We start from the raw sequence: 27,733 nt of genomic DNA on the forward strand, positions 1-27,733 counted from the left end.
TGCCCCTCCACGAGTCTCAGACAGAGTGGCAGCGGACCCCACCTTCCCCCCCACCAATCTCAAGCAGAGTTCGAGCGGCCCCCTGTCTCCCCCACCAATCTCAAGCAAAATGGCAGCAGGCCCATCTCCCCTCCCCCCACCAATATCAGCAGAGAGCTGTCGGATGCTTGGCACCTACCTCCTCTCTAACTGGAGCGCCCAAATCGGACTTCTATGGAGCATGTCTGTTTCGCGTTGATTCTGAATGGGCAAATGCGGTGGTAAAGGGAGAAGTGCCAGTAAAGTTGGGTGTACAGCTTTTTCAGTCAATTTAAATGCATGCAAATGCAAAAACTTTAAAAGAGCTAAAATTAGAGGGCGGTGTCATTAAATTCCCAGCACTGGGAGACATGAAGCTAGTTGTGTCTAGTGATGCTTCACATGCTAATCTACCAGATGGACATTCAAGCAGTGCCGGATTCATAATATTCTTGGTAGGTAAGGAAGGAAAACGTTGGCCCTTGGCCTGGGAAGCAAAGAAAATAAAAACGACGGTCAAAAGTACATTGGCGGCTGAAACCTTGCATTAGTGAAGGCAGTAGGTATGGGGACATATCTTTCTGACACATTAATAGTGATTTTTTATGGCAACGTTGGGAAAGTAGGTACCAATTGAGTGTTATGTGGACAATGTTCATTTGACAGAAAAGCGACAGAATTGATTTGGCCAGTATTAAACAAATGCTGAAAAACAAGGAGGTTTCAAAGCTCAACAGGATTGGTGCAAATCTACAATTATCTGATTACTAAACGGGGTGCAGGTACTGGAAAGTTGTTAAGAATACCGGAGGACGGTTACTTAAAATTAATTTGAAAGGAGGTGAAAAGGAGAGTCAATTATAATGTAACCAATGGGAACTTGGTGTAAAGATCAGCTGACCCATTAGACAATGCAACCAATGGCAAAATGGTGTGGTGGTCAGCTGACCCAGTTTAAATAAAAAAGCGATGAGAATTGTGGGGAGCTAGAATGGCCCAGGGTGTGGCCTGAAGTGTTGGAGTAACTTTCTTTATTAAACCTTTTTAATAAGCCTTTTTCTTTGATTTACTTTTTGAAGTTAGTTCTTTTATCACTTGCAGTTGAAGTATCCCTACTGCCAGATGAATACATAGAGAAGTAAGCGAGAGAGTGCAGAACATAGCTGGGGGGTAGAGAAAGATGAACTTAATATGAGGTAGTCCCATTCAAAAGTCTGGTGGCAGCAGAGAAGAAGCTGTTCTTGAATCAGTTGCCTGTACAGCTGCCTATCAGAGTGTTGGAGGCCCCCCATTGACCATTCAGTGTATGGACCTTAATCCCTGATTGGATGACAAACTGGTTTTGTGGTTTTAATTGCCTGATGCATCGCAAATTGCAGTTGATGGGGAAGGTATTTAAAGGAGGCCATGTGGGATTGGGATCTGGAACTAGCCCACATGGCTGATTCCCAATCGCAAATGCTCCTGCCTCCTCCAATCTTTGGGAGATTTTGATCTGGATGGTTTAAGCTCTGTGCAGAAATAGGTCTGGGCTTGAAGTTAATAAGGGTGGAATGATATAATTACAAACAGCATCCCCTCCAGCCTGTACCTCACACAACATTCCTTTCATCTCTGCATATGAGGGGACTTTTCAGTGGTCAATATAGGCATCACTAGCTGTAGTCAAGCCAAGCCAGATACAGGGTCCCAGTTGCTCCCCCTCCAGGCTCCAGGATGACATAATGGACAGGATTTTGAGGCCTCACTCTTCCTGAAATTGTAAAATCCCGCCCAATGCCAAAGACCTTCCCACTGTCCGCCCCCTCGCACTCTCCAATTCACATGGTGATAAAATTCTAGCTATTCTTTTTGATACCTTCAAAATTAGGGCCAGAGTTCCACAAAGTTGGGCCAACTTCAGAGGTGGAGAAGAACAGCATGTGGGGCCTGAAGGACAAGTCAAGTCCCATATTCTGGCAAATTCCACTTTTGCTGATGGGGGAAGGAGTCAGAGCATGAAACACTCCAGTAAGAAATCTGATCTCAGCAAAGCCATGAAATTAGTGCTGACTACAAAACAGAACAAGCTTCCAGTGTTCCAAGGGTCTTTCCCACAACGTGGGAGTCATACATTTTATGGAGGAGGTAAAAATGCTTGTGATGAAAGGAAATCAGTTTATGTGTCATGGTTTGAAGTTATTTAAATCCCCCACCCTTCAGAAATAAGGATAGGCTGCAGCAGCCAGCTACAGTGAAAAGCAAACACCTGCTACTGGAGTGCATTGACTGGCCATCTGGTGTAGCTGAGAGAAAAAAATGCTGTCTGTTCCTGAAGTTTCAACAGACTTGTCATTTCCCAAGGGCTGTTATCACACCTGAGTTTATTATGAATGCTTGGCTATGTTTCAAAAGCTCCAGAAACACTTACCTCAGTAGCGGGGGTGCAGTTTCTATTTTGATTGACAGTTTTAAGAGGGCATTAAAGGATTAGTTGTCTTTAATGTAGTTGATGAATGGAAGTTTCTTTGTTTTTAATAACACTTGAGAGGACCTAAAATCTGTGAGTGGGTTTCATGAATTAGATTTTTTTCTACTATGAGTCAGAACTCTGTGTTAAAAATTCATTTTTTCCCCATATCCATCGGTTCTAGAGGTTTGCGGATATTCGGTGAATGAATATGGGAGAGGGGTATGAGAGTAATGGAGGTGACATGGGGTGAGAAAGAAGGGTAATATACACGACATGGGGATTGTGAACTGACATGAAGGTATGATGTTATATGGCAGTGAAATGGAGTCTATGAGGGGGCATGTAGGATACATGGGGGTGAGAGATGTGGGCTCTGGGACCTAACAGCCTCTTATACAAATAGATTGAAGTTACAGAGTACCAACCACCTGTTGGCACTCGGCCTCCTTTGTGGCTACCTCCAAACTCCAGAGGCGGCAGGCCTCACTTGATCAGATCCCCTGGAGTGTAAATCGTGCGTGCAGGGGTTAATTCCAAGGAGACAAGTCTGCTGAATTGGGAGATGTCCCAATTCCAGTATCTTGTTTCAATGACATAAGTATGGCCCTTAAAATCCTTGCTCTATATACATTGCAGAAATGTTCCTGAAAATGGTGATTCGTTTCACTAGCTTTGCTTCTACACACACATCCCTAGAAGGGATCATTTAAGGTCCTTCGCAAGTGGCTGCCTTCCAGGTGTCCTGTTGCCAGATGGGAACATTTCATGCTTCCAAGTTCCTCAATTCTTGGAAATGAGGCTTGGCTATGAAAATGGAAGAATATCAGCATCTTCTTTGAATAGTGTTGAGATCTTTTACTTTCACCTCAGAGAACAGATCTTAATTTAATGTCTATATCAGAAAGACGAGTGTATTGCACAATATCATCTGATTTCATGCATTAAGACACCGAGCCAACGCAAAAAAACTCATCATTTTTTCTGATTGTATCTTGCAGGACTCAATAAGATGATGCAGTACATTAGTTTTACGTAACGTTCAGTTCTGAATATAAATAAGTTTTGAAAGTAGCAATAAAGGACGACTCAAAGAATCAATAGTTTGATTGATTCCTCAGCTGGAATTTATCAACTGGCTGCAGTCTATTTGATTTATAAATACATTTCATCATATTCCTGTAGATGATCATCTTTTATGATAGCAGACCAAAGCTAATACAAATTTTGTTCAGCACATCTGTTAACTGAATTATGTTTCGCATATGTCATGTTTAAATTCCATCATCGAATAAAATGGGACTAATCCAAAATTAAATACTGAACAGATACTAGATAGGAAAATCTTTCTGGAGTCTGCAACATTTAAAAAGAAACACTTCCTTTGCATTGTAGAAGCACAATCATTTTTTTCTTTCTGCTGACAAAAATTCATACTTACCTTTAAAAAACACAAACTTCCCATCGGGCCGTTCATAGACTGCGTCAATGTTTGAAGGCAGACCTCTCCAGAAATAAGCAATTTGCATGGGGTAACCATCCAGAACTTTATTGTTTCGAACACGCCAAAACCAATGGTCCTGCAATTAGACAATTTGCTAATTAAATTTTCTTTAGAATTTCTATATACTATTTACATTTGTGTACATTTACACACAGGAAATTAAGATTGGAGTGGATGTTAAATAGGTGGTCTACCATAACACTGTAGCATATAGGGACAGGAGTAGGCCATTCTGACCACCGAGCCTGCTCTGCCATTCAATGAAATCACAACTAACCTGATATCATAAGCCCCAACTCCACTTTCCTGCCTCATCCCCATAACGCTTGATCCCCTTTTTAATAGACAATTAAAAATCTGTCTATCTCAACTTTAAATATACTTAACAACCTTGCGACCACAGCTCTCTGTGATAAAGAAATCTACAGATTCACTATCATCTGAGAGAAGAAATTCTCCCTCATCACTGCCTTTAATGAGTGACCCTTACTCTGAGATCATGCCTTCTGATCCCAGACTCTCCCATAAGGGGAAACAACCTCTCAGCATCTACTCTCAAGCCCCTTGTGAATTCTCTTTGTCTCAATATGATCACCTCTCATTCCTCTAAACTCCAATAAGTATAGGCCCAACCTACTTAACCTCTTTCCATAAGTAAATCCCTTCATACCTGCGATCAACCTAGTGAACCTTCAAAGCTTGTTGCTGGGGCAAGTTAGGTTAAAATCACCTGAAAAATAGGAAGTACTCGAAACACAGTTTTTAATTAAAGAATTGCAAGTTATTTAACATATTAGTTGCTTTCTGGGCACAGAATATCTCTCATAAAAAAATTGAAAGCGCTGGTTTGTTTCGCATCTGTGGAGAGACAGAAACAGAAGGTAACGATTTGGGTCGATGACTCTTAATAGAACTGAGGATATCTCATCTTTTCGCCTCTCTTCTTTCCACCACCCTTATTAAAATGCTGGATTATCTTTCAGTTTTCATTTTAGATGGGGCGGGGGGTGGTTTAGATTTGAAACATTAACAACCTTTACTCTTTCCAGAGTCTTTCTATACAATTCTACTATTCTATTTTTATGTCACTTTGACGAGAGTATTTTGCTTGTCACAAATCCTGACAAAAGATATGCCAATAATTTGTGCCAATTATGTAAGCATAAGTTGAAGCTCCAATGACAAATGACAGCTACTAAACTGTAATTTTGCGCCTTAATACCCTTTCACATTGACAAACTACAAGCAAGGTTCATGCTGAATTGAGAGGGATTTATATTCAAATTGGTGTTCTTTCAATACTTCAATTTTGACTTTGGGTGATAATGTAAAAACATGTATTATGGATTCAGTCCCACATTATATTATATTATATAGTTCTTCTGAGTTTCATTTCCATTAATGCCCCAATTTTACACAGTCAAAACTACCACCTTCAATTTTATGAAGCTTTGGCAGAATTTTGAAGATTTCTTAACTGAGATGTACAATTTGCAAGCAGAAGCTACATTTACAAAAGAACACAAACCACTTTTTAATATCAAATTCGGTCATTAATGGCTGATATGGAGTTTTTACAACTTATTTACTCATTTGCTACAACAAGACTAAATAGCCCTGCAGTATTATTTTAGTACTGCAAGTGATGATTTTATCATGCATTTTACCGTCCTTTCACAAGTTAGAATTTGCCACAAATCTTTCAAAAATGCTTTCACAGATTTGTTAATGAATTCCAATAGGCTCAAATTTTTTCTATTCCATAATTTATAACTGAATTCTTCTCTCTTATTTTTATCCACTGTAAGACAGTCACCACCACATTGCCTCCTTCAATGAAGAGAACAGGAAGGGCTGGGGAACCAACAGCTTAGTGGCCACTATCAAAGCTTTTTGGAGATGCACTTAAACCTAGTTGCCTGACTGTGGAATTGAGAAAATTCAACAAATACAATGGAACATATTTGTTGACATAACAGCACTTCAATAAGCACTATGCACATGATGGGTAGAATTTAATGCCACTCTCCGGAGCAGGCTTCGAGGTGGGGGGTTTGGGGAGACATAGAATAGGAAAGTTAGATGGTAAAGATGGAGTGCCTGATGCCTCCCTGACTCCCTCTGATTACAGTAAGAAGTCTCACAACACCAAGTTAAAGTCCAACAGGTTTATCTGGTAGCAAAAGCCACTAGCTTTCAAAGTGCAGCTCCTTCATCAGGTGAGACAGCATTCCTGTCCACAAGTCGCAGCTCTAAAGCAATCCGACTGAAGAGAGGAATTCCAAGTACAGATCATGGCCAACCTGGGAAAATCTTCACATATTCAACTCAATTCTAGGATAATAGGGTCAAATAAAATAATCTGTACTAGATTCCTGTGCCCAGTCCATTGGGTTTGAGCATCATTAACACCAGGTCCAGTTAAGTGCAAACAATGCTGACATACGTGATCTCCTGGAACAAAAATGAGTGTCCCTCATTGCCTGGCAGAACAACCCAAGGTCACACCTCAAGAAGGCAGCATTCTATCAGCAGTTCAAGGCTAACATCTATAGATAAAGGATATGCAGTGGGAAGAGAAAGCCCAAGAGATCCAACAATATGCTGATATTCATGAGCATTGCTTTTTTTTAAAGCTATTAGAGCCATCTATAGACCAAATGGACACAATTGTTCACATGATGGTGTTTCTCTTCTTAAGGATGACAATTCCACCTGTCAACACTGAAAAGGACATTATGAACAACCAGGAATCGATAGTGCCAGCTGATACTCACCACGTTTCCCCCAGTACTCTGAGGCAGAACCCGTCAGTGAACCACCAGTGAACCACTGCAAATAACAGTGAAACAGATGACAAATAACTAAGCCTGTGGCTCTGATGGTATTTCAGCAGAAGTCTTCAAAGCTGATGACGTTTTGCTCACATCAAGACTTCATGGACTTATCCTATGGATATGGGGGGAAAAAGACTCACCTCGATTTCAGGAATCAAAGATCAGCTCTCCTCTGATGCCAGAATTAAATACTGCCTAGTTGAAAAGCACTTTAATCTCAGAGGCCACCATGCCAAAATTAAACTGACCGCGTGTTGTAGGGGATAACATATAAGCGTGGACATAGGATTGGTTGGCTAACAGGAAATATTAGGGATAACTGGGTCTTTTTCTGATTGGCAAGCTGTAACGAGTAGAATGCCACAGTGATTAGGGCTGGGTCCTCAACTATTTACAATCTATAACTTGGATGAAGGGACCAAATGTATGCTAGCTCAATTTACTGATGACACCAAGATAGGTAGAAAAGTAAATCGTCAAGAGGAGGTGGCGAAGGGATATAGGCAGAGTAAGTGAGCGGACAAAACTTTGGCAGCTGGAGTATAACATAGGTAACTGTGAATTTATTCACTTTGGCAAGAAGAATAGAAAAGCAGTACATTATTTAAATACTGACATAAAGTGATGTAGGTATCCTGGTCCATGAATCATATAGCTTGAATGCAGATACAGTAAGTGATTAGGGAGGCAAATGGATTGTTGGTATATTTTGCAACAGGACTGGGATAGAAAAGCAGGGAAGTTTTACTGGAGTTGTACAAGGCCTTGAACTGTGTGCAGTTTTGGTCTCCTTATTAAAAAAATATATAATAGTTTTGAGTTAAGCAGTTCAGAGAAATGGACTCATTTCTGGGATGAAGAGTTTGTCTTATGAAGAAAAGTTGAACAGATTAGGCCTATACTCGTTGGAGTTTATAAGAATGTGAGCTGGTCTTATTGAAACATATAAGATCCTGAGAGGACTTGATAGGGTGGATACCCAGAGAAATTTCCTCTTGTGAATCACAACTAGGGGACATAGTTTAAAAATAAGCCTTATTTTTAAGACAGAGATGAGGAGGGTATTTTCTCCTAAAGGTTCATTGATATATGGAATTCTCTTCCCCAGTAAGCAATGGAAGCTGAGTTTCCAAATTATTCAAGATTGAATTGGATAGATTTTTGTTAGACAAGTGAGTTCGAGGGTTACAGGGAGCAGACATGAAAGTGGAGCTGAGACTACAACCAGATCAACCATTATCTTATTGGATGGTGGAGCAGGGTTGAAGGGCCAAATGGCCTACTCATGATTCTATGTTCTTACCACAGACATATATAATCTACAGTTTGCAGATGATGGCACTCTTTCCAACTCTGCAATTGGCGAGTCACTCTTCCATTCTGCACACGAGAAACATGCCTGTCCTTGAGTGTTGCCAAAACAAAATCCTTATCTACTCAGCCAAATATTCCACCTTTCTTATATTTTGAAGGGACTGTGGAAGAGATTGAGTGCTTCCTATTCCTTGGCAGCCGCCTTTCTCTGAGGCCACCATTGATCAGGAGGTTCAATACTGGATCAGCTACATCAGCTCAGCCTTCTACAAACTGCAGCATTTGACAACACAGATCTCAGCGCTGGAAATCCTAGTGTACAGAGCAGTTGTCATCACCATACTCCTGTACTGCAGTGAGACCCTGGACTGTGTATCAGTGGCACATAGGAGTGCCCGAAAACTTTCATCAACAATGCCTCCATTGCTGGGTTAAGGACTGGCCTTGGCAACAATATCCACATCCATAAAAATGATTCAACAAAAGAAATCCTCCGGAATCAATGGGGGGGATCATCGAACAAATGTTCGTATTCTCCTTGAAGCCAGCCGAATAAGCATTTCGGCGAGATTCCTGCTAAGACAACTTCAATGGGCTGGAGCCTGTGTCCAGGTGACTGGAAGCCTTCTTCCCTCACAGGTTCTGTTTACCAAACTCACAAATGGCCAGTGTTCTGGGGAAGGACAAAGAAAGCGCTTCAAAGACTCTCTAAAGTGTGGCCGCATTGATTAGCAATGATCGGGTGCAGCTTGTGGCCAATTTTTCAGAACGGTGACAACTTGTCTATCCAAGTGCATCGGGCTTTGCATCAAAATGTCTTAATGACGAGACAGAGCTGTGCAGAGAAGAAAAAGAAACCAATCGTGCGTTTCGGATCCCACTACCTCATGTGTCCAGAGTTCTGTGGGTCAGGAATCAGCCTGTTCAGTCACATGAATATCCATGGTAGAAACCTGTGACCCTGAGGAGACACTATCCTTAAATTGGGGGCACCTGACAATGTCTTATTGTGATGAAAGTGTACTCACTTTCACATTTATGAGGATAACTGGCTTTTATGATTTTTTGCCCTTTCATCAGCAGTCAAGTGTTCAACCATGCCCAGCCCTTATTCAAACACATTTTTCCGTATCACCGAGGAAATTCAGAAGGCGAGCCATTTCACTTACTGATTTCGACAACTACTTTGACTAACTGATGAAACATGAAAATTTCATGTAATCATGAAAGAATTTTCCTCAATGTTATAAAAGACGTTATGCAGAACAGCAAAATGGCATTGAATTTGTAATTGCATTACAATGGACTTTTCCCTCAACTCTTTAAGCTGTGGAGAAAACTTAATGTGGCGCTGCCAGTTTGCTTCCCAGTGCAAGCATTTAGAAAATCTGATGTGCAGAAAATCTTGTACTACATATCCCTCTAAATAATTCATCATCTTGCAAAATTTGCCACCTACGTGTTATGAAACCAGATACTGATGTCAGTTGATCCTGTAATCTCCAAAAACCTAAAAGGGTATCTTTCATAATATTTCCTACTTCAAATGCCAGTTGGAGCGGAGTTAAAATAAATATTCCGATTATAAATTGCATCTGCTCATTCACTTTGTCAGTAAATATCAATGTGTTTTGCTGTTACACAGATCACTCTCCCACAATCCAAAAGATGTAAACACTGTAATGAGGGTACAGTTTCAACATTAGACGCAAACTTGATGATATTTAATTCCATTGACAATACCGTTTCACTGATAGAAATTATGCCATGATCTCTATAGCTAGTCACACATTAGTTTTTATAATTCCAGAACTTTCCTAAAATGACTTCCACAGTTTCTGTTTAGTGTCAGGTTCTCAAAAACATATGGCACAAATTCTGAACAGCAGTTGAACAGCCAGGAACTCTGGGCGGAATCTTTGACCATTCATGCTGGTGGGATTTTCTGGTCCCGCTGCAGCGAATGGAGATTTGGCTGGGCACCAAATTCTCCATCCTCAGTGGCAGCAGAATGTAAACAGCCAGTAAGGTAGCGCTCTCTGGGTGGCAATCCTGTTCAATTCTTTTGGTTAAATGAATTCTAGTCTAAAATTTTAACTAGTTTCAAGTAAAATTAGAAAAAGAACAAATGTAAAGTATAAAATAAAAGGTTTGCTATGAAAGCAGAATAAAATGATTTTGATTTATTATTGTCACACGTATTAGCATATAGTGAAAAGTATTGTTTCTTGCGTGCTACACAGACAAAGCATAGTATACATAGGGAAGGAGAGAGTGCAGAATATGTTACAGTCATAGGGTATAGGAAAAGATCAACTTAATATAAGGTACGTCCTTTCATAAGTCTGATGGTACATGACCTCAGACTTTGTGTCTTTTTCCATGTGGAACAGAGTACGTCTAGTTTGCATGGGTCCCTTGATTATGCTGGCAGCTTTTCAGAGACAGCAGGAAGTGTAGACAGTATCAATGAATGGGAGGCTGGTTTGAGTGGTAAACTGGGCTTCACTCATGACCCTTTGTAAGTTTCTTGTGGTCTTGGGCAGAGCAGGAGCCATGCCAAGCTGTGATACAACCAGAAAGAACGTTTTCTACGGTGCATCTGTAAAAGCTGGTAAGATCTGCCGAAGGGATCTTCTGGTCCCACTGATAACAGCCCCCTCCCCCACTGCAGGTTCTCCTGTGGTGGAGTGTGCAAACAAAAAAACCCGTTGACAGCAGTGGAACTGGAAGTTCTTGCCTTCAGCCAATAGTGGGCCACCTCTGTAATTGCAAGAAACACTGTGGGGTTGGCGGGGGGAACAGGAAGTCCCACCCACTGGGCGCAATCTTAATCTAACAGATCTGCATATAGCAGGGAATGCTGGCAAATGGTTGGGAACCTGTTTGTAAATGAAACAGACTTAGGCACAGCTCTTTAACTCAGCTAAGGTCTTAGCATCCTGTTTCTGGGCTCCCCAATGGGCAGGCATGCCTCAATCCATCACATGAAGGGTTTCTAGGTAATGGAATTGTTGAACAGTACATTATTTGTTGAAGCAGAAATATTGTCCCCAAGAGACTTACTGAGGCAATTTTAATGCAAGATCTGAGGATTTAAGAATAGTTGTTGTTTCCAAAGGATGGGAGGAGTTGCAAGTAACATTCATGGGAAATGTGTGATCTCTTAGCAACAAGTTTGATTAATCTCGGCACTGTTATTTGTGACTCCTGTGTGGATTTATGTGTCATTAGTGAATCCTATTAATTGTTTTTCAATGGTGGCTTTCTTAATTTCTCAAAGTGCTGCTCAGTTTGTTCCTAATGGAGATTAGTCCCTGGAATTTCTCCATCACCAATGTCATTAATAAGTACTTTGCAGATGTTGCTGTAGATGTGGCGTCTGTGGGCTTTTTCCAATGACTGACATTTTGATCAGTGAGGAAACCTCCTCTGACCTAACCGGGGGAAGTCTCCCAAGAGCTACTGACAGTTAAACCTGGAAAGTCAACTGCTCCAGATGGAGTTCAGCCAAGCTTATTTGAGTCATTACCTACAAGCTTAGTGCTTTATTTTGCAATGTCTCAAATGGTTCCTTTGCTAAGGCAGTAGCTCCGTGTCAATGGAGGTAAGCAATTATTGTTACACCGCCAAAGCAACAAACAGCAACACTGGAGAAACAGCACCCCAGTTCCCTGGCTGACACTTTGCTAAGATTGCGGGGAAGTTGGTGACTAGGTAGTTATGATCAGGCATTCGTTCTCTACTTGACTGCCTGGTAACCAGGCTGGAGGATTGACAACCTACTGGCTGATTGATGTTGTAAACTTTCTTTGTTAAAATAAGCTGGCAATTACCTCAACAATAATTAGAACAGATTTTTCAAAGGCATTTGACAGGGTTGATCATACAGTTCTGGTTAAGAAGTTAATCAAGTTAAGTGACATGAGATTCTTGTTCAGTGGACTTCAAGCTTCCTCACTGACGGCACTCAAATGTATCAGTTACTGTGACTACCTATTCAAAAGTGTTTAATTAACTGTGGATGTGCCTCAGAGCACACAGCTGGAACCAATTCTTTGTCTAATCCTTATTAATGATGCTCTTTTCTAGTCTCAAATGCTGGAAATACATGGATGACCTGACAGTCATGAAATCAAAGCCACAGGGTCAGTGAGTTTCAGGGAACTCTCAACACCCTCAATGAATGGTGCAGGGAAACAGTGTGCACTTAAATGCAAATAGGTTTAGTGCCATGTGAGTGGATTTTGGTCAACATGAGCAGATGTTCCTTGAAGTTAGACAATTAAACCCTGGCAGAGATGAAAGCCTTGAAAATTTTGGGTATACACATTCCAGCTGACTCGAAGTGGGGTGGCCAAGAGGCCAGTACCAAAAAAAACAAATAAGCGGATGTTCATGCTAAGGTTCTTCATTCCATTCAGAATCCCTGTCTATGGCTTCTTGTTGATCTACACCGGCTACATTTATTAGAGAGGGGTGGCAACGGCATAGTAGTATTATCACCAGAGCAGTCATTCAGAAAACTAGGGTAAAGCTCTGAGGACACGGGTTCAAATCCCACCATGGCAGGTGTTGAAACTTGAATTCAATAAAATCTGAAACTGTTATAAAAAAAACCCATCTGGTTTGCTAATATCCTTTTAAGGAAGGAAATCTGCCATCCCCCTGCTCTGGTCCGACTTAGATATGACTCCAGGTGCATAGCAATGTGGTTGGCTCTTAACTGCCCACTGAAATGGGTCTAGCAGGCTTCTCAGTTCAAGGGCAATTGGGGATGGGCAATAAGTGCAGGGCCAGCCAACAATGCCCACGTCCCATGATTGAATTTTAAAAAACCGTCCCTTTGTCGAATCTGCTTTGCCTATGTGGCACTCTGGCCTCATGCCACACAAGCCACCTGTGTTGAAGGAATACAGATGTGCCCTGAGAGAGACTGAAGGCCCACAGTCATGCAACAATACCTTTGAAAATCTAGAAATGAAACAGGTGAAATTTGTACTAAGTTAAGAAAATCCATATGCAATCTAAACAATTTCAGAACTGTTTACCCAGACCAGAGCAATCAACTCAAAGGTTGACCTAAATTAACACTGTAAGATGCAGAACAGGAAGACATCAAAGTTGCCCTATTGTTTGCATGGTTCAGATCCTTAATTAAATTCTTAAATAATGAAATCTATTTGTATTTCAGTGCCTGCGATGTAGAAATGGTATATTGGATTGCAATTTTAATATAATTTTAATTCAATACTCCTTTCAATTTCTGTCCACCACTTCCTTTTTACCTACCGAATTGATCTATTTTTGTTATTGCATGAATGTCGCATGTATCATTGTTTATAATTTGATTTCTCAATCTATAAATGAATCTTTCAATGCAAGTTACACTGCAATTCAGCCTTTGGGCGGTGAATGTGTTTCCTGAATAAAATACCATTGTTACCATTAGTGTTGGGCAATCATCATCTTATCAAAGAGAAAGTCCAGCCATTTTCCCTTGACTCTCATGGAAACATAGAAGATTCATGGAATAGAAGGATATCACTAAACTAAAAGTGTCTGTGCCAGTGAAAAAGCCAAATCCCATTTCGCAACTGTTGATCAGATGGAAACACAGAGGATGGGGTTTTCCAGCTGCACTTGCCCCAAGGCTGGGAATTCCCACCCAAGGTCAATGAATCTTTGCATGGTCTGCTGAATTTTCTGTCCTGCTGCTACGATTCCCATAGCCAGCAGGATGGGAAAATTCCACCCAGAAAATTCAATGGCAGTACTATTGTCAAAGTTTTCTCCATCAGCATTGTGGGCTTAACATAGCCAGGAAATTAGCCGGACCAGCCACATAAATTGTGTGGCTGCAAGAGCAGGTCAGAGGCTAGATATTCTTCCGCTAATATCTAATCTCTTGACTCCCCAAAGCCTGTTCACTATCTACAAGGCACATGTCAAGAACATGATGGATCCATTTGCATGGATATGTGTTATTTGAACAACACTCAGGAAGTTCAACTTCTTCTAGGATAAAGCTGTCCACTTAACATCAACCACCACTTTAAACATTTACTTCCTTCGTCAATGACCCACAGGAACTGCAATGTGTTCCACTACAGGATGCACTGAAAAAACCCACCAGGATGTTTTGACAGCACCTTCGAAAGCCCCAACCCCTATCAGCTAAAAGACCAAGAACACTGGAATGCCACTATCAGCAAAGTTTCCTTCCTCTCCAAGCTACATACAATCCTGACTTGGAAATATGTTGGCCAGAATTCTCCTCAAAAAATTCGAAGCATCAAATTTGCTTGAAAATGGGAGAATTCAGAGAAGAATCTCCCACACTCTACACTGCAGAGGTCATTAGCGTGTATATCATAGAGCTGGGGATGGGGCCTATTCCCACTGGACAGGCTAGCTGTATTGCGTGGAGCAGGCCACTGCACATGCACTGATCTGTCAGCGCTGAGATCGGTGCATGTGCAATGGACCTACACTGCTGGCTTCCCGATTGCTGGCCAGCTCAATCACTGGCCAGCCCCACAACCCTCACGTTGCCGGCTCTCCTAGTCCCCTCACAGCCCAATCACAGCTCCCCCCAGCCATTCTCGGGCCTGCCCTGATCTCCAGCCCCGCTCCTACCCCCAGCACTGACCTCCTCACCTCCCTGTAGTGACACAACCCCCACCTCCCTCACCCAGCCCGCCCCGATCATTGGCCTCCTCCTTCCCCTACCGATCCAGACGGCAGAGTGGCAGCAGGGACCCCTCACCCCCACCAATCATTCCATGCCTGGTGGGCAGTGCCAAGGTGCCTGGGGTCCAGGTTGGCACTGCCAAGGTGACAATGACCAGGGTCATCCTCCGCCACACGACCCACTGGGGGGGGCCTAATTGCTCCCCCTTCACCCCAGCAGGGGCAGGTCCGCCAGTTCCCTAAAAATAGGGAGCTGCTGTAATCCCCACTGGAGTGATCCACTCTGGCGGTGAGGGAGATGCTAGTGGGCTGGAGATTTCAGTTCTGGGCCTGCTAATCTCATTTAAATTACATTCAAATCAGTATGAAAATAAGTTCCCCACCAATTACCGGTGTGCAGCTGATGCTGCCGGAAATCCGGCATTAAGAGACGCTATGGCGGCGGGAACGCCTGTGCGAATACAGCAAATCGGCTGACACGAGTATCTCCCAGCCCGCTGCACTAAATAAATTAGCACAGAGGGATGGGAGAATCGCAGCCATCACTGTTCCTTTATTGCCACTGAACCAAAGCCCTGAACCTCCCTAAGCTAACAGCACTATGAGAGTACCTTCACTATACAGACTACAGGCGTTTAAGGTGCTTGTTTCACCTCCATAATTGGGGTAATAAATACAGGCATTTCCAGTGAATCCCACATCCCATGAATGAATTTTCCAAAATGCTCAGGAAAATAACTTAACAACCTTATGTTTAAATACCCAAGCTATAGCATCCCACTGTCTCTAAACTGAAAGTACACAAACTCATATTGGCAGGACTTTCCATGCCTCCCCCATTCTAGTTTAGGGACATGCTTGTCTCTGAAACAGTGCTGGGCAGGTCCTGGTACAGGCTTGCAACCCTAACAAGCCTAGATCCATTAAAAGGCATTCCCAAAGACTGGAAAACCCAGGAATCATAGAATCATCCAGCATGGAACAGGCTCTTCAGCCCATTGAATCTGGTGTCGACAATACCTGAATCGGGTCTGGCAACCATTTTTAAAAGGCTCCAAGTCACCTTGACATGGTGAAAATACATACTGAAAATAAGGCTCTCCATTGAGTTTGGAAGGACCTGAAGGAAAGGCATTCTTACATAATACAGTCCCTACTGAGCTCTCTCACTGGCTCCAAGTTACTCTGGGGTCATGCTTTCTTATTAATATTCATGTAGCTTCATGTGCCATGAAGTACATCGCAGCTTTCACCCAGCTGATCACATTTGCAAAGCCGAAACAAGATCTTGAATGAACTCGTGCCATTTTGAGTGGGCTGATTTGGGAATTCACTGCCAGTTAGGGGTAGATAAGAAAATAATCACTCAGATTAACAAGAATTTGTTTAAACTGAAGAATTTTATGGGGATTAAACTGTCTTAAATATTTTAATGGAACTATCTTTTCAAATGCGTTGAGACTTGGGATGAAAACCTGCTTGTGTGAGATCAGCTTCGAGGGTAATTGTTACTGATGACAATTGAATTTAGCTTCTTTTGATCTTGAAGCTTGGAATCATTAAAATATTAACCAACACAGTTATCACAGCCAAAGTAAAAGTGGATTTTTTTTCTTTAATAAAAAGAATAGCTTATCTTTCTCTATATCATAAGCGATTACACTTCAGAACTCCAACACAAATCTTCTTCTTAAGGATTCCAAAGACTCATATTGGACTCGAACTATTATCCATTCTTCTCTCTCCACAGATGCATCGGACATGGGGCACTGCCAAGGAGGTGGGGTGATCGATGGGGGTGAGGGGTCCGTGCTGACACTCTGCAGTCAGGATCGGTAGGGGGAGGAGGAGGCCAATGATCAGGGTGGGCTGGGTGAGGGGTGGGGAGGTGGGGGTAACGTCATAGCAGTGAGTGGGGAGGTCAATGCTGCGGGTGGGGCGGGGGCTGGAGATCGGAGCAGGCCCAGGAATGGTCGGGGAGGCAGTGAGTGGACTGTGAGGGGGCTAGGAGAGCCGGCAATATGAGGGTTGTGGGGCTGGCCAGTGATTGAGCTGGCCAGCAATTGGGAAGCCTGCAGTGTAGGCCCACTGCACATGTGCCAATCTCAGCGCTGATAGACCAGTGCATGTGCAATGGCCTGTTCCACATAATATGCTGGCCTGTCGAGACCCGCTGAGGTTTCCAGCACTTACTGTTTTTATGCCAAGTTTCCAGCATCTGCAGTAATTTGCTTTTACAGTTGAAAAACTCATTGATTTGTCTGCTTTTTGAGACGTCAATGAGGCGAAAGGTGTTTTATAAATGCATGTTCTTCTTTTGAATCATTCAGCTATTATATATTATTACAACATCAATATTGTTTGTGAAATACAAGAATTATTCCCCTAGATTATAGTCATTTATGTCACTATCATTCGTACTTCAGTAATCTATACAGTCACCATTTGATTGGTGTAAATGGATTTGCGATTAAAGATAATGACATCTGCCCCAAGTAAACCTGCAAAGGCGTGAGTTCAAGATATATTACATGTAATGCCATCAATTTCTTTAAACAAAATGGCAATATATTTCTCCAGAAAAGTAATTTTCCCTCTGCCAAAACACTTCACCCATATAAATCATTATATGAAAATGCAAATCAAGTTTTATTAGTTAATTCTCTTCAGATATTTTAAAAATGTCAAAGAGACATACTGCAAATGCTCGTGCAGAAGTCAAATTTTTGAGTCTAAATTTTCGGTGAAATCTTGGTCAAAAATTTATGCCTTTTACACGGATAATGATATTGACATGCTTGCCTGAATTGGGACCAAGTGAGATCCAAAAAGGACTGTTACGGCAGAACAAAATAAAACCAAAACCATTAAAGAATTCAAATAATTATCATTCATAATGTGATCACTTCAATACTTTCAATAAGTAGAAACAAATCTTAAACATATAAATTTTATAAGCATTTATCTACCTATACTCATTTTCAGTAGTACTTATACTTTTTTTTTGTTTGTTCATGGGATGTGGGCATCGCTGGTTGGGCCAGCATTCATTGTTTATTCCTAATTGCCATTGTACTGAGTGGCTTGTTCAGCCATTTCAGAGGGGCATTTCTGTGGTTCTGGAGTCACATTAAGTCCAGACCATGTAAGGACAGCAGACTTCTTTTCCGAAAAGGATGTTACTGAAACAGACGGATTTTTACGACAATCGATTCATGGTCGTCATTGGACTTTAATTTCAGGTTTTTCCCAGATTCGAATTTCACCATCTGCCACAGTGGGATTCAAACCTGGGTTTCCAGGACATTAGCCTGGGTCTCTTGATTATTAGTTCTGTGACTATAACACTGTACAACCGCCTCCTAGTGGCAGGTGGCCATTTTGCTGAACTTTGTGAATTTATTTAGATAGACAGAGTACCACATTTGAGAGGTAAGGTATCCCTTTGGATATGGTCACGGGACACCTCTGGGAGTGATAAGGCACCATTTGGGATTGTTAAAAGTGAACATGATTTTACAGAAAAAAATCACAAACTCATTTGAAGGGTCAAATTTCATTGGAACTGACAGTTCTGTCAATGGATTTTGACTGTGCTGGGCTCTAAGTGAAAAGAAAACAGACTGGAGTTCAAAAAAATCGTTACTTGATATTTAATTTTGTCTATTGACGTAAGCCTGAGGACTATCATTATAGGATTTGTGTTGAAATGACTGATCTTATCAACTAACATTATCACAGAGGGGTGCTTGTTAATAGGGCAATTTCTTTGCCAACTACGAATTGTTACAGAATAAAAATTTTTGCTTTCTTTCATAATGGATCAGTTGAACAAATTAAAGTATTAAATGGTTGTTTTTGCATCAATGAGTGTTTTTTTGTTTCAAATAATGATGTAATCAATAGACATATAGCTTAATTTTATATCAGAATGGCTCCTAATGTCTGTTCATGGTGGATGTCAAGTGAGTTGGCATGGAAGGGGTAAGGGCAAAACATGGTGGATGGGAGCATAGGTAGGCATAAAGTTGGAATTTAGACTACAAGGAACTCATGGGGCTGTGGGGGGCATTGGGGATATGATGGGTCATGGGGTTGGGCAGAGCGTCATAGGTTGCCATGGGAATATGAGGGACCACGAGGTTGGATACAGGGGCATGTATTGGCACAGAGAGTGTGATGGACCATGGAAGGTGGGTGGGGGCATGAGGTGACATAGAATGGCACAAATGGAGCAGGGGGAATGTGTGTGGGGGTGATGTGGGTGAATGTTGGAGGGCTGTATTTTGTTTCAATAATTTTTAAAAATTTAACTCAATAAATTGTTGAAGTGCAGAGGCAGACTTGTTCTGGGGTGACAAGGGGACAATTATTTAGAAACATTTCTTCAGTCAAAGAGTTATGAATCTTTAGCATTCTCTACTTCAGATGTTTGAGAATGCACCATCACTGAATATTTGTAAGGCTAAGACAAACAGATTCTTTCAGGAATCTAGGGATAATAGGAACAGTTGGGAAAGTGAATTTGATATCCAAGAATGGTGAAGCATTCTCACAGGCTGCCTGCTCATCTTCTCCTGTTACTTATATTCTTAGTCATAGGCTCACAGAGATTTACAGCCTCAAAGAAACCCTTTGGCCCACAGTGTCTGTGCCAGCCATCAAACACCTATCCATTCTAATCCCATTTTCCACATTTGGTCCGTAGCCTTGTATGTGATGGCATTTCAATTGCTCTTCTAAATGCTTCTTAAATGCTGTGAGGGTTCCTGCCTCTATCACCCTACCAGGCAGTGAGTTCCAAATTTCCACCACCTTCAGGGTAAAAAAAGATTTCCCTCAAATCCTCTCTAAATCTCCTTACCTTAAATTTATACCCCTAGTTATTCATCCCTCTCCTAAGGGGAAAAGCTCCTTCCTATCTATCCTATTGATGTCCCTCACAGCTTTGTACACCTCAGTCAGATCCCCTCAGCCTTCTTTACTCTAAGGAAGACAATCTCAGCCTAACCAGCCTCTTCATAGCTGAGACATTCCAGCCCAGGCATTATCCTGGTGAATCTCCTCTGCACCCTTTCTAGTGAAATCACATCCTTCCTATAGTGTGGTGAATGGAACTGAGCACAGTACACTAGCCATGGCCTAACCAGTATTTTACACAGCTCCATCCCTGCTCTTCTTGTATATTATTTGGAAAACGATAATTGAAAGCAACTACTTTTTCATTTTAGGACATTTCCAATGCATCTGGGCATAATAAGATAGATCCCTGAATGCACCCATTTTCTGCACATTCCCAGGTTGGTGAGTCTGATTAAATTAATCAAATCCAGAAAACTATTAGAGATGATCGCTCAAGAGACCTCATGAGGAGTGGGCAGAGGACAGTTTGGAGTGGCAGATCATTGAGGTAAGTGGGTGCCCTGGCATACCAAGATTTGACATGGTTCTACTCTATTGGAAAAAGAAGTCACAGCCAACAATGGAAATAGGAGCCGAACAGTGAACAAATGGCTGCAGTTTTTCATGAAGAATAATACCCAAATCATAATATTCTGGCTGGAATTTTACTGCCTTGCCCGCCACAGAATCAGGGCACGTGAGGCTCGCAGAACAGTATTCTCCATTGGCCTCGGGTAGGATCTTACAAGACATGGGCCAGTGAAGTGGTAAAATTCCGGCATCTGTCTCAAACAATGATCATGTCTGGTGTGTTTTTCTTTGCCAATTTATTTTTTTTATACAGTTGAGCATGCAATGTGAAGTCCTGATTAGATCTGAAAGCAGCAGATTGTAAATAGCACCCCCCCTTCCCTTAACGTGTCAACATGTGAGCCTAAAAATACATATGTCTTCAAGATCTGTTATTTTGTTTGTGCAAGAAAGAAATGGCACGCAATAATACTTTCCCAGAAAAGATGGAGGAAGTGAACTCAAATCTCAAGAATGTTCAGAATTTATGTTGGAGGATGGAGCCTTACCGACAGTGAAAAGAAATGCGCATTTCTATATCACGTTACACTTCTAAATCCAATTTTTGGGTAACAATATCTTGTGATGAATGTCCAACTGTATCACTCCAGCCAGGCTCTGCATGCCTATGCTGCAGGCTACATTAGCACAGGGAAAGGCTGTTAAAACCAAACAGAATCTAATTCACAATTTTCCATCACGCGTCAGGGAGAGACTAGTAACTGCCAGCAAGTTAATAATTCCCAAAATTGTAAGTTAATTGGAGTGTGAGGAACTTAAATCACAACAAAATATGCAAATTTGTTCTGCAACATGAATTAGCACTTCGTAATAGATGGAAGGGAAGAAGTATTTCACTCGGGGATTCTGCACCCTCCATCAGAGATCAAAATTCACAAGTTATGCCAAATGCTTTTTTTTTGCAAACCATACAGGAGTTATTTTTAATGACAGATTCGCTCACATTAAATCATATTTTAAACTGGAATGTCAAACACGTGTCTAAATTTGATTGCTGCTGAACAAGTTTTTTCAAACATTGATTTCACAGAAGATATCATCCTACCCCACTCAGAGAAAGATTTTAATAATTAAAGTACCCACAAATCTACATGCTGAAATACTCAACGTGACTTTTTTTTAATAAAGTGTTTTGCAGTCCAAGTGGTATGAACCAATGCTCAATCGCTGGAATGGCCGATACCTAGTTATTTTGGAACCCTTGCTGTGTTAAATTCTTCCACAGCTTATACAGTCATTAATGCACAAATCTTGTTTTGCTTACTGGAGATATTCTGATGAATCTGCAGCCCTCCTGCTCCAGATGGGTCATTTACGTACAAGATGATGTGGAGATAATCTCATCACGTACACTACATTAAGAAAGGGCACTGAGACAATGTTTACAAATTCGATCCTGACCAGCTCTTAGAGATCACAGGTGGAATTTTTCATTCTGGTGACTAAATGCTGTGATAATGGGCAGGATAGTCAGTGTGATTTCTCAGTGTGGAGTGTCAAATTTATCCATCCGATTTTCTGCTTTACAGCTCACACATAATGCATCGAAAAAATTAAAAGTAAGGTTTATTTATTAGTGTCACATTAACACGCCAATGAAGTTACTGTGAAAATCCCCTAGTCGACACACTCCGCCTATTGGGGTACACTGAGGGAAAATTTAGCGTGGCCAATGCACCTAACCAACCCATCTTTCGAACTGTGGGAGGAAACCGGAGCACCTGGAGGAAATCCATGCAGACATGGGGAGGACATGCAGATATGCACAGGCAATGACCCAAGCCGGGAATTCAGCCCGGGTCCTTGAGGTAACCACTGTGCCATCGTGCTGCCCAATGAGGAGCTTGTCGCATGTTGGGACAGGGTAGGGATTCGCCTGCCTCCTCTGTTACCTCATGTGGCTGAAGATCCTGGCGCCATGTTTAAACAGCACCCACAGACGTTCACTCATCGCATCCCGAGTGTGTTTTGAGCTTCTGCATTACCACGGCACCCAAATGTACCAAACCTTCAGCTCCATGGTTTAGCAAGGCCAGAATGGTGATTCTGCCCCAATCCATCCAGGAAAGGCGGGAGGTCCTCTTTCCAAGAGATGGGAGCAGGAGGTGCACCTACTTAACTTAGCCACCTGGGAGGAAGTCACCAGAGAGGTCAGCACACTTGACTAGCAGAAAAGGACCACCCTGCAGTGCAAAAAGAGAATGAATAATTTTGCACGCTCCGTCAAGATAAGTGAACCTGCTCCTCACTCCAAACTCACATTGCCATAAGGGCATCAGAAGGTCTAAGGATTACAATCCACAGGGATGACATACACGACAAGCAGATGGGACATCAGCACTGATTGTCTGCCAGCCACTTTAAGCTCATCATCTCATATGAGACCCTACACAAAAGGCAGCTTAATCCCTAACGGGGGATGGCACAACAAACACAACAGGCATGTGTGCTTCTGAAATGCTCTTTTCATCTATCCTGCTCATCACAGTCAATCCATCTGTTTCTGTGCCGATTAGGACACTATTCTCCCACAAGGAGTAAGTGGCAGAGCTCATTGCCAAGGACAGAAATCACTCCAACATGGGGCAACATCAGCCTCCCCAACAAACTAGTGAGAGTCCATCCAGTCTTCCTCTGTCACATGTGGACAATGACTGTATGACTGTATCATAGCAGCCTCTCAAGTCAATCATTAATTATTGCTTCTCTCTATTCCAACCACCAGCGGGAAAATGTGGAGGAAGATCCTAAGCAAGTACCTCAGCCCCAGCCCTCAGAGCACCTCGGATGAGGCAGAAGAAACATTTGAGGAAGACCGGTCACAGCATTTACTTGTACCCTCCAGCGGTGCAGATACATGAAACTTGGTGGATCCTAGTTTTAGAACAGGGGTAAAGGCAGTGACAGCTGAGGTCTCTGACACTGGAGTCCAGTCTGGGTCCAAAGATGATTCTCTGGAATCTGCCCTAAGAAAAATGTTGGAGGAAGGGGAAAATAAGGCAGAATTGCCAGAATCCGTTACCAGACTGAAACAGAGGATGGAAGAGACCGTCTACATCCTGTCAGATGTTGTGACTCCAGCAATATCAGAAATCTGCATCAGAAGATTGGGGGTCACCTTGGAGTCCAAGTTCCCTCCGTTTCTGCTGTGTTTGTACTCGGAGCTGTACACGATCACTTTAACCATTGATGCATTCCAGCAGTGGCCAGGCAGGAGTGGGATCTTCTCTTCGAGGAATCAGGGAAGGGCCCTTAGACACTTAAAGGGAGGAAATCACCAGCCATTCTCCCTGAGAGCACCCACCCAGGACAGTCTAAGGGTGCCCTCCTATTCAAAATCCCCCCTGTTTGTGACCATAAGCTGAGGAGGGTGCACCTACCCCAGAGCATGAGACCTTTAGCAGGCCAGGACCATCTAGGTCTCAAGCCTCCTGGGGGCACCCACCATAGCTGTCTCAGACAATAGGGCATAGCAGTCAGCCAGCTGCCTCCACCTCTGCTATCTGGATGGCAGGGCTGCACTGAGATGTAGTGCTAGTGTTGTAAAATTAATAAGTTTTGAATGCACAATGATAGTTCAGGTGTTCATTCACTGTATATAATCTACAATATTGTAAATATATTTCACATTTATCTCTCGCCAAGTCTTCGGCATTGAATCGCTAATCCAGATGATGCAAAATCTCTTACCCCCTCAAGGGGATGAAACAGCTCACCCCCACAACTATCCTTTTGACCCTACATCCAACCTGATATATCCCTGTAAGGATCAGATGCCAATTAATGTCTTATGCAGCACAGTAACTAAACTGAATAGGTTGTTGCCTGAATGTACACCATTTATTCATTGTGCATTAGATCTGCAGGACAAACACTCAGCTGAACCCTGTTCCCTAATGTTCACAGTAAGAAGTCTCACAACACCACGTTAAAGTCCAACAGGTTTATTTGGCAGCACAATGTTTCGGAGCATTGTCCCTTCATCAGGTGAATGGGAGCTGTATTCACAAACAGGGCATATAAAGACACAAACTCAATTTACAAGATTATGGTTAGAATGTGAGTTTTTACAGGTAATCAAATCTTAAAGGCACAGACAATGTGAGTGGAGAGAGGGTTAAGCACAGGTTAAAGAGATGTGTATTGTGTCCAGCCAGGACAGTTAGTGAGATTTTGCAAGCCCAGGAAAATTGTGGGGGTTACAGATAGTGTGACATGAACCCAAGATACTGGTTGAGGCCGTCCTCATGTGTGTGGAACTTGGCTATCAGTCTCTGCTCAGCGACTCTGTGTTGTGTGTCGTAAAGGCCACCTTGGAGAACGCTTACCTGAAGATCAAAGGCTGAATGCCTGTGACTGCTGAACTGTTCCCCTACAGGAAGAGAACACTCCTGTCTGATGATTGTTGAGCGGTGTCCATTCATCTGTTGTTATAGCATCTGCATGGTCTCCTCAATGTACCATGCGTTGGGTAAGCGTTCTCCAAGGCGGCCTTCACGACACGCGACAATGCAGAATTGCTAAGCAGAAACTGATAGCCAAGTTCCGCTCACATGAGGATGGCCTCAACCAGGATCTTGGGTTCATGTCACACTATCTGTAACTGCCACGATTTGCCTGGGCTTACTGTCCTGATTAGTGAGAAAGAAATCCAAATGGAAGAGGCTTAACACAGCATTAGACTGCTATTAATAAAGTATTGATATTTCCATTTGAAAAGTTTTTAACTTTTAATCCAAGGTCTAAATTATATATAACATGGAAATGCTGGCATTGGACTAGGGTGAGCACAGTTAGAAGTGCCCTAGTGTTGTAAGACTTCTTACTAAATCATATAGGTCACGGAGACATATATCTAGTGCAAAGTAAGTTTGAGTGTCTTTATAGTATTTGGCAAGAAACGACCATCTATAATTGGGAGATATTTAATCAAATATCAACACTGAATGTCATTGTCGCGTGCTGAGCATTCCACTCAAGTTCTACTCAACTGGCTTCACAGCAAGCCAGATATATGACAGGGAGTGAAGTAAAATCTAACAACAGATTCTTTTGGCTTTAATCCATTTTTTGGAGACTTCAGGCTGTGAACAGTTGCTCCACCTGAAGTTCAGCACTTCCACCATCAGATCTACCCTCAACCCCTCAAAAAAAAATAGATTTACTTATGATTTACAAACAGTAACTGTGCAGTTGGAGGAATTAACAATTTTAGACCCATTTGGGCCCTCTGGGCTTGTTGCAAATTATAACGAGAATGGAATATTATTTGTTAAAACCAGGAAAGAATCAGTATTGGTGATTGTTTAACCAAGAGGGGTTTGGAAATCAAAATGGAGTTTTTATTCTTTGTTTAGATGACAGTGCTCAAATGAGCAGAAATACAGGTGGATTTAGATGATGTCAACTAGAGTACACTATTGTTGTGATCCACATTAGGCAATACTTATTTTCTTCTTGCTTCCGCAGGCAATTTTTAAAAAATCGTTTACTTAAGACACTTTCCTTTCATTGGCGCTACTACTTCTTAAGACACACCAAATGCTGCAGAATCCTTTGCATGCTCACCAAAGCCCAGTTTCTCTAAATGGACTTAAGACAGGGTCCTAACTAAGGTGCATATGGGCTAAGATTGTCAGTTTTAGTGGTTGTTAGGAACTTCTGAAGTGTGGCCTGGCACAATGGATGTTGGTCCAGAAATTGAGCCTTGTACATGTCTAAAGCCATCAAAAGTACAGTGTTCAATGATCCATGCATGTATGTTTATATGCAACTGCAGTAACTGGGGCACAGTGAGTGAATCAGCAACTAATGACTGAGCCAAGGAGCACTTGTTATAAATAAAGGCTAAAAGGATGATTATTCTGAATTTCCAGGTGGGCAGTCTCACCTGCCAGGCACACGTAGCAGAAACTCAGGCATGCACTGCACAACATTTCTATGCATTCATTTAAATTAATATATATTCCCGACAGGCAAGGCTGCCTGCCAGGGCTGCAAGGCCAGAAAATTACTCATTCAGAATTTGTTTGTAAAGCAGTGTGAATCCTGCAGAATGTTTAAACAAAAAACCAGCACATCATATAATATCAAGAAGTGATATAAAGCAGCAATGTGCCTAATAACTGGGGAAATGCAACCCTTGCCTGTTAGATTTATATTTCTAGGCACTTTATCCAACCTTCCAAGGACATTTTGAGGCACTTCTTCCACAACAAATTTATTGAAGTGCATCTCCTGGATGGGTGGCAGGGGAGGGCAAGCATATATTTATATATTCAGTCCATCGTGTCTGTGTTGATGTCAATTAATCCTATCTTTTGACCCATTCTTCATACATCTGTAAATTTTCTCTCTTCATTTCACCTCAGCTGGAATATTATTTACAGATCTGGATGCCACATTATAGGAAGGATGTGAACACATTGGAGAGAGTGCAGAAGAGGTTTACAAGAATGGATCCAGGGACGAGAAAGTTCAGTTATGAGGATAGATCGCACTGCTCTCCTTAGAGAGTAGATAAAATAGATAGGGAGAATCCACTTCCACTCTTAAAAGGATCAAGAATGAGAGGGCAGAGATTATGGGTGGGATCTTCCACCTGTGCTTGCTGCAAAACCGTAAAATCCCATCTGAGGTCAATGGACCACTGTGTGGTTCCCCCCCCCGTCGCTATGATTCCTACGGCGGGCTGGATGGAAAAACTCCCCTCCTTTATGTGATTTGTAAAAGAAGTCAACGTGAGTTGAGAAAAAACCTTTTCAGTCAATGAGTGGTTCAGGTCTGGAATGCACTGCCTGGAAGTATGGTGGAGGCAAGTTCTATCACTGAGGCATTCAAGAGGGCAAATGACGATTATTTGAATGTGCAGGGGTACGGAGAAAAGGCAGGGGAATAGTACTAAGTCATTTTGCTCTTTTGAAGAGCCAGTGCAGACATATAATGTGTAATTATTGTTCCCTCATATTACTTTGGGTGACTGTTATGCGATCTTCCAGTGTCTGCGTGGGTTTCCTCTAGCTGCTCCGGTTTCCTCTCACAGTCCAGAATATGTTGATAGGCCATGCTAAATTGCCCCCTGGTGTCCCAAGATGAGTAGGTTAGGGGGATTAGTGGGGTAAATGCACAGGGTTATGTGGATAAGACGGGGAGTGGCCTGGTTATGATGCTTTGTCAGGGAGTTGGTGTAGACTCGATGGGCTGAATGACCTCCTTCTGCACTGTCGGAATTCTATGATACCTCTGATTCTTTTGCCAATTACCTATTGTACTATCAGCTTTAGTTACTGACTCACCTGCCACTTATATTTGTCCTTATTTACTCTATGAAAATCAATTATGATTTTGAAATTTGCAGCAAATCTTCCCTTAAAATGTTCCCTGCTTTAAGGAAAATAATTTGAGTTTCTCTAGTCTCTCAGTGTA

General features: G+C 42.1%; 1 protein-coding gene across 3 annotated transcripts in view; it reads right to left on the bottom strand.

Annotated features, from left to right (window-relative positions):
* mmp16a (matrix metallopeptidase 16a (membrane-inserted)) overlaps nucleotides 1–27,733 on the bottom strand; it is a 220,893-nt gene that overhangs the window by 29,563 nt on the left and 163,597 nt on the right. For all 3 annotated transcript variants that reach the window (XM_080194372.1, XM_080194374.1, XM_080194373.1), the window contains one exon: nucleotides 3,909–4,047. In XM_080194372.1, the coding sequence (XP_080050498.1) occupies nucleotides 3,909–4,047 (139 nt within the window). The remainder of the gene's footprint in view (nucleotides 1–3,908; nucleotides 4,048–27,733) is intronic.

The sequence above is a fragment of the Carcharhinus amblyrhynchos genome, chromosome 8 (assembly GCF_965287045.1).
Source record: "Carcharhinus amblyrhynchos chromosome 8, sCarAmb.v2.hapA, whole genome shotgun sequence".
NCBI classification, from domain to species: Eukaryota; Metazoa; Chordata; class Chondrichthyes; order Carcharhiniformes; family Carcharhinidae; genus Carcharhinus; species Carcharhinus amblyrhynchos.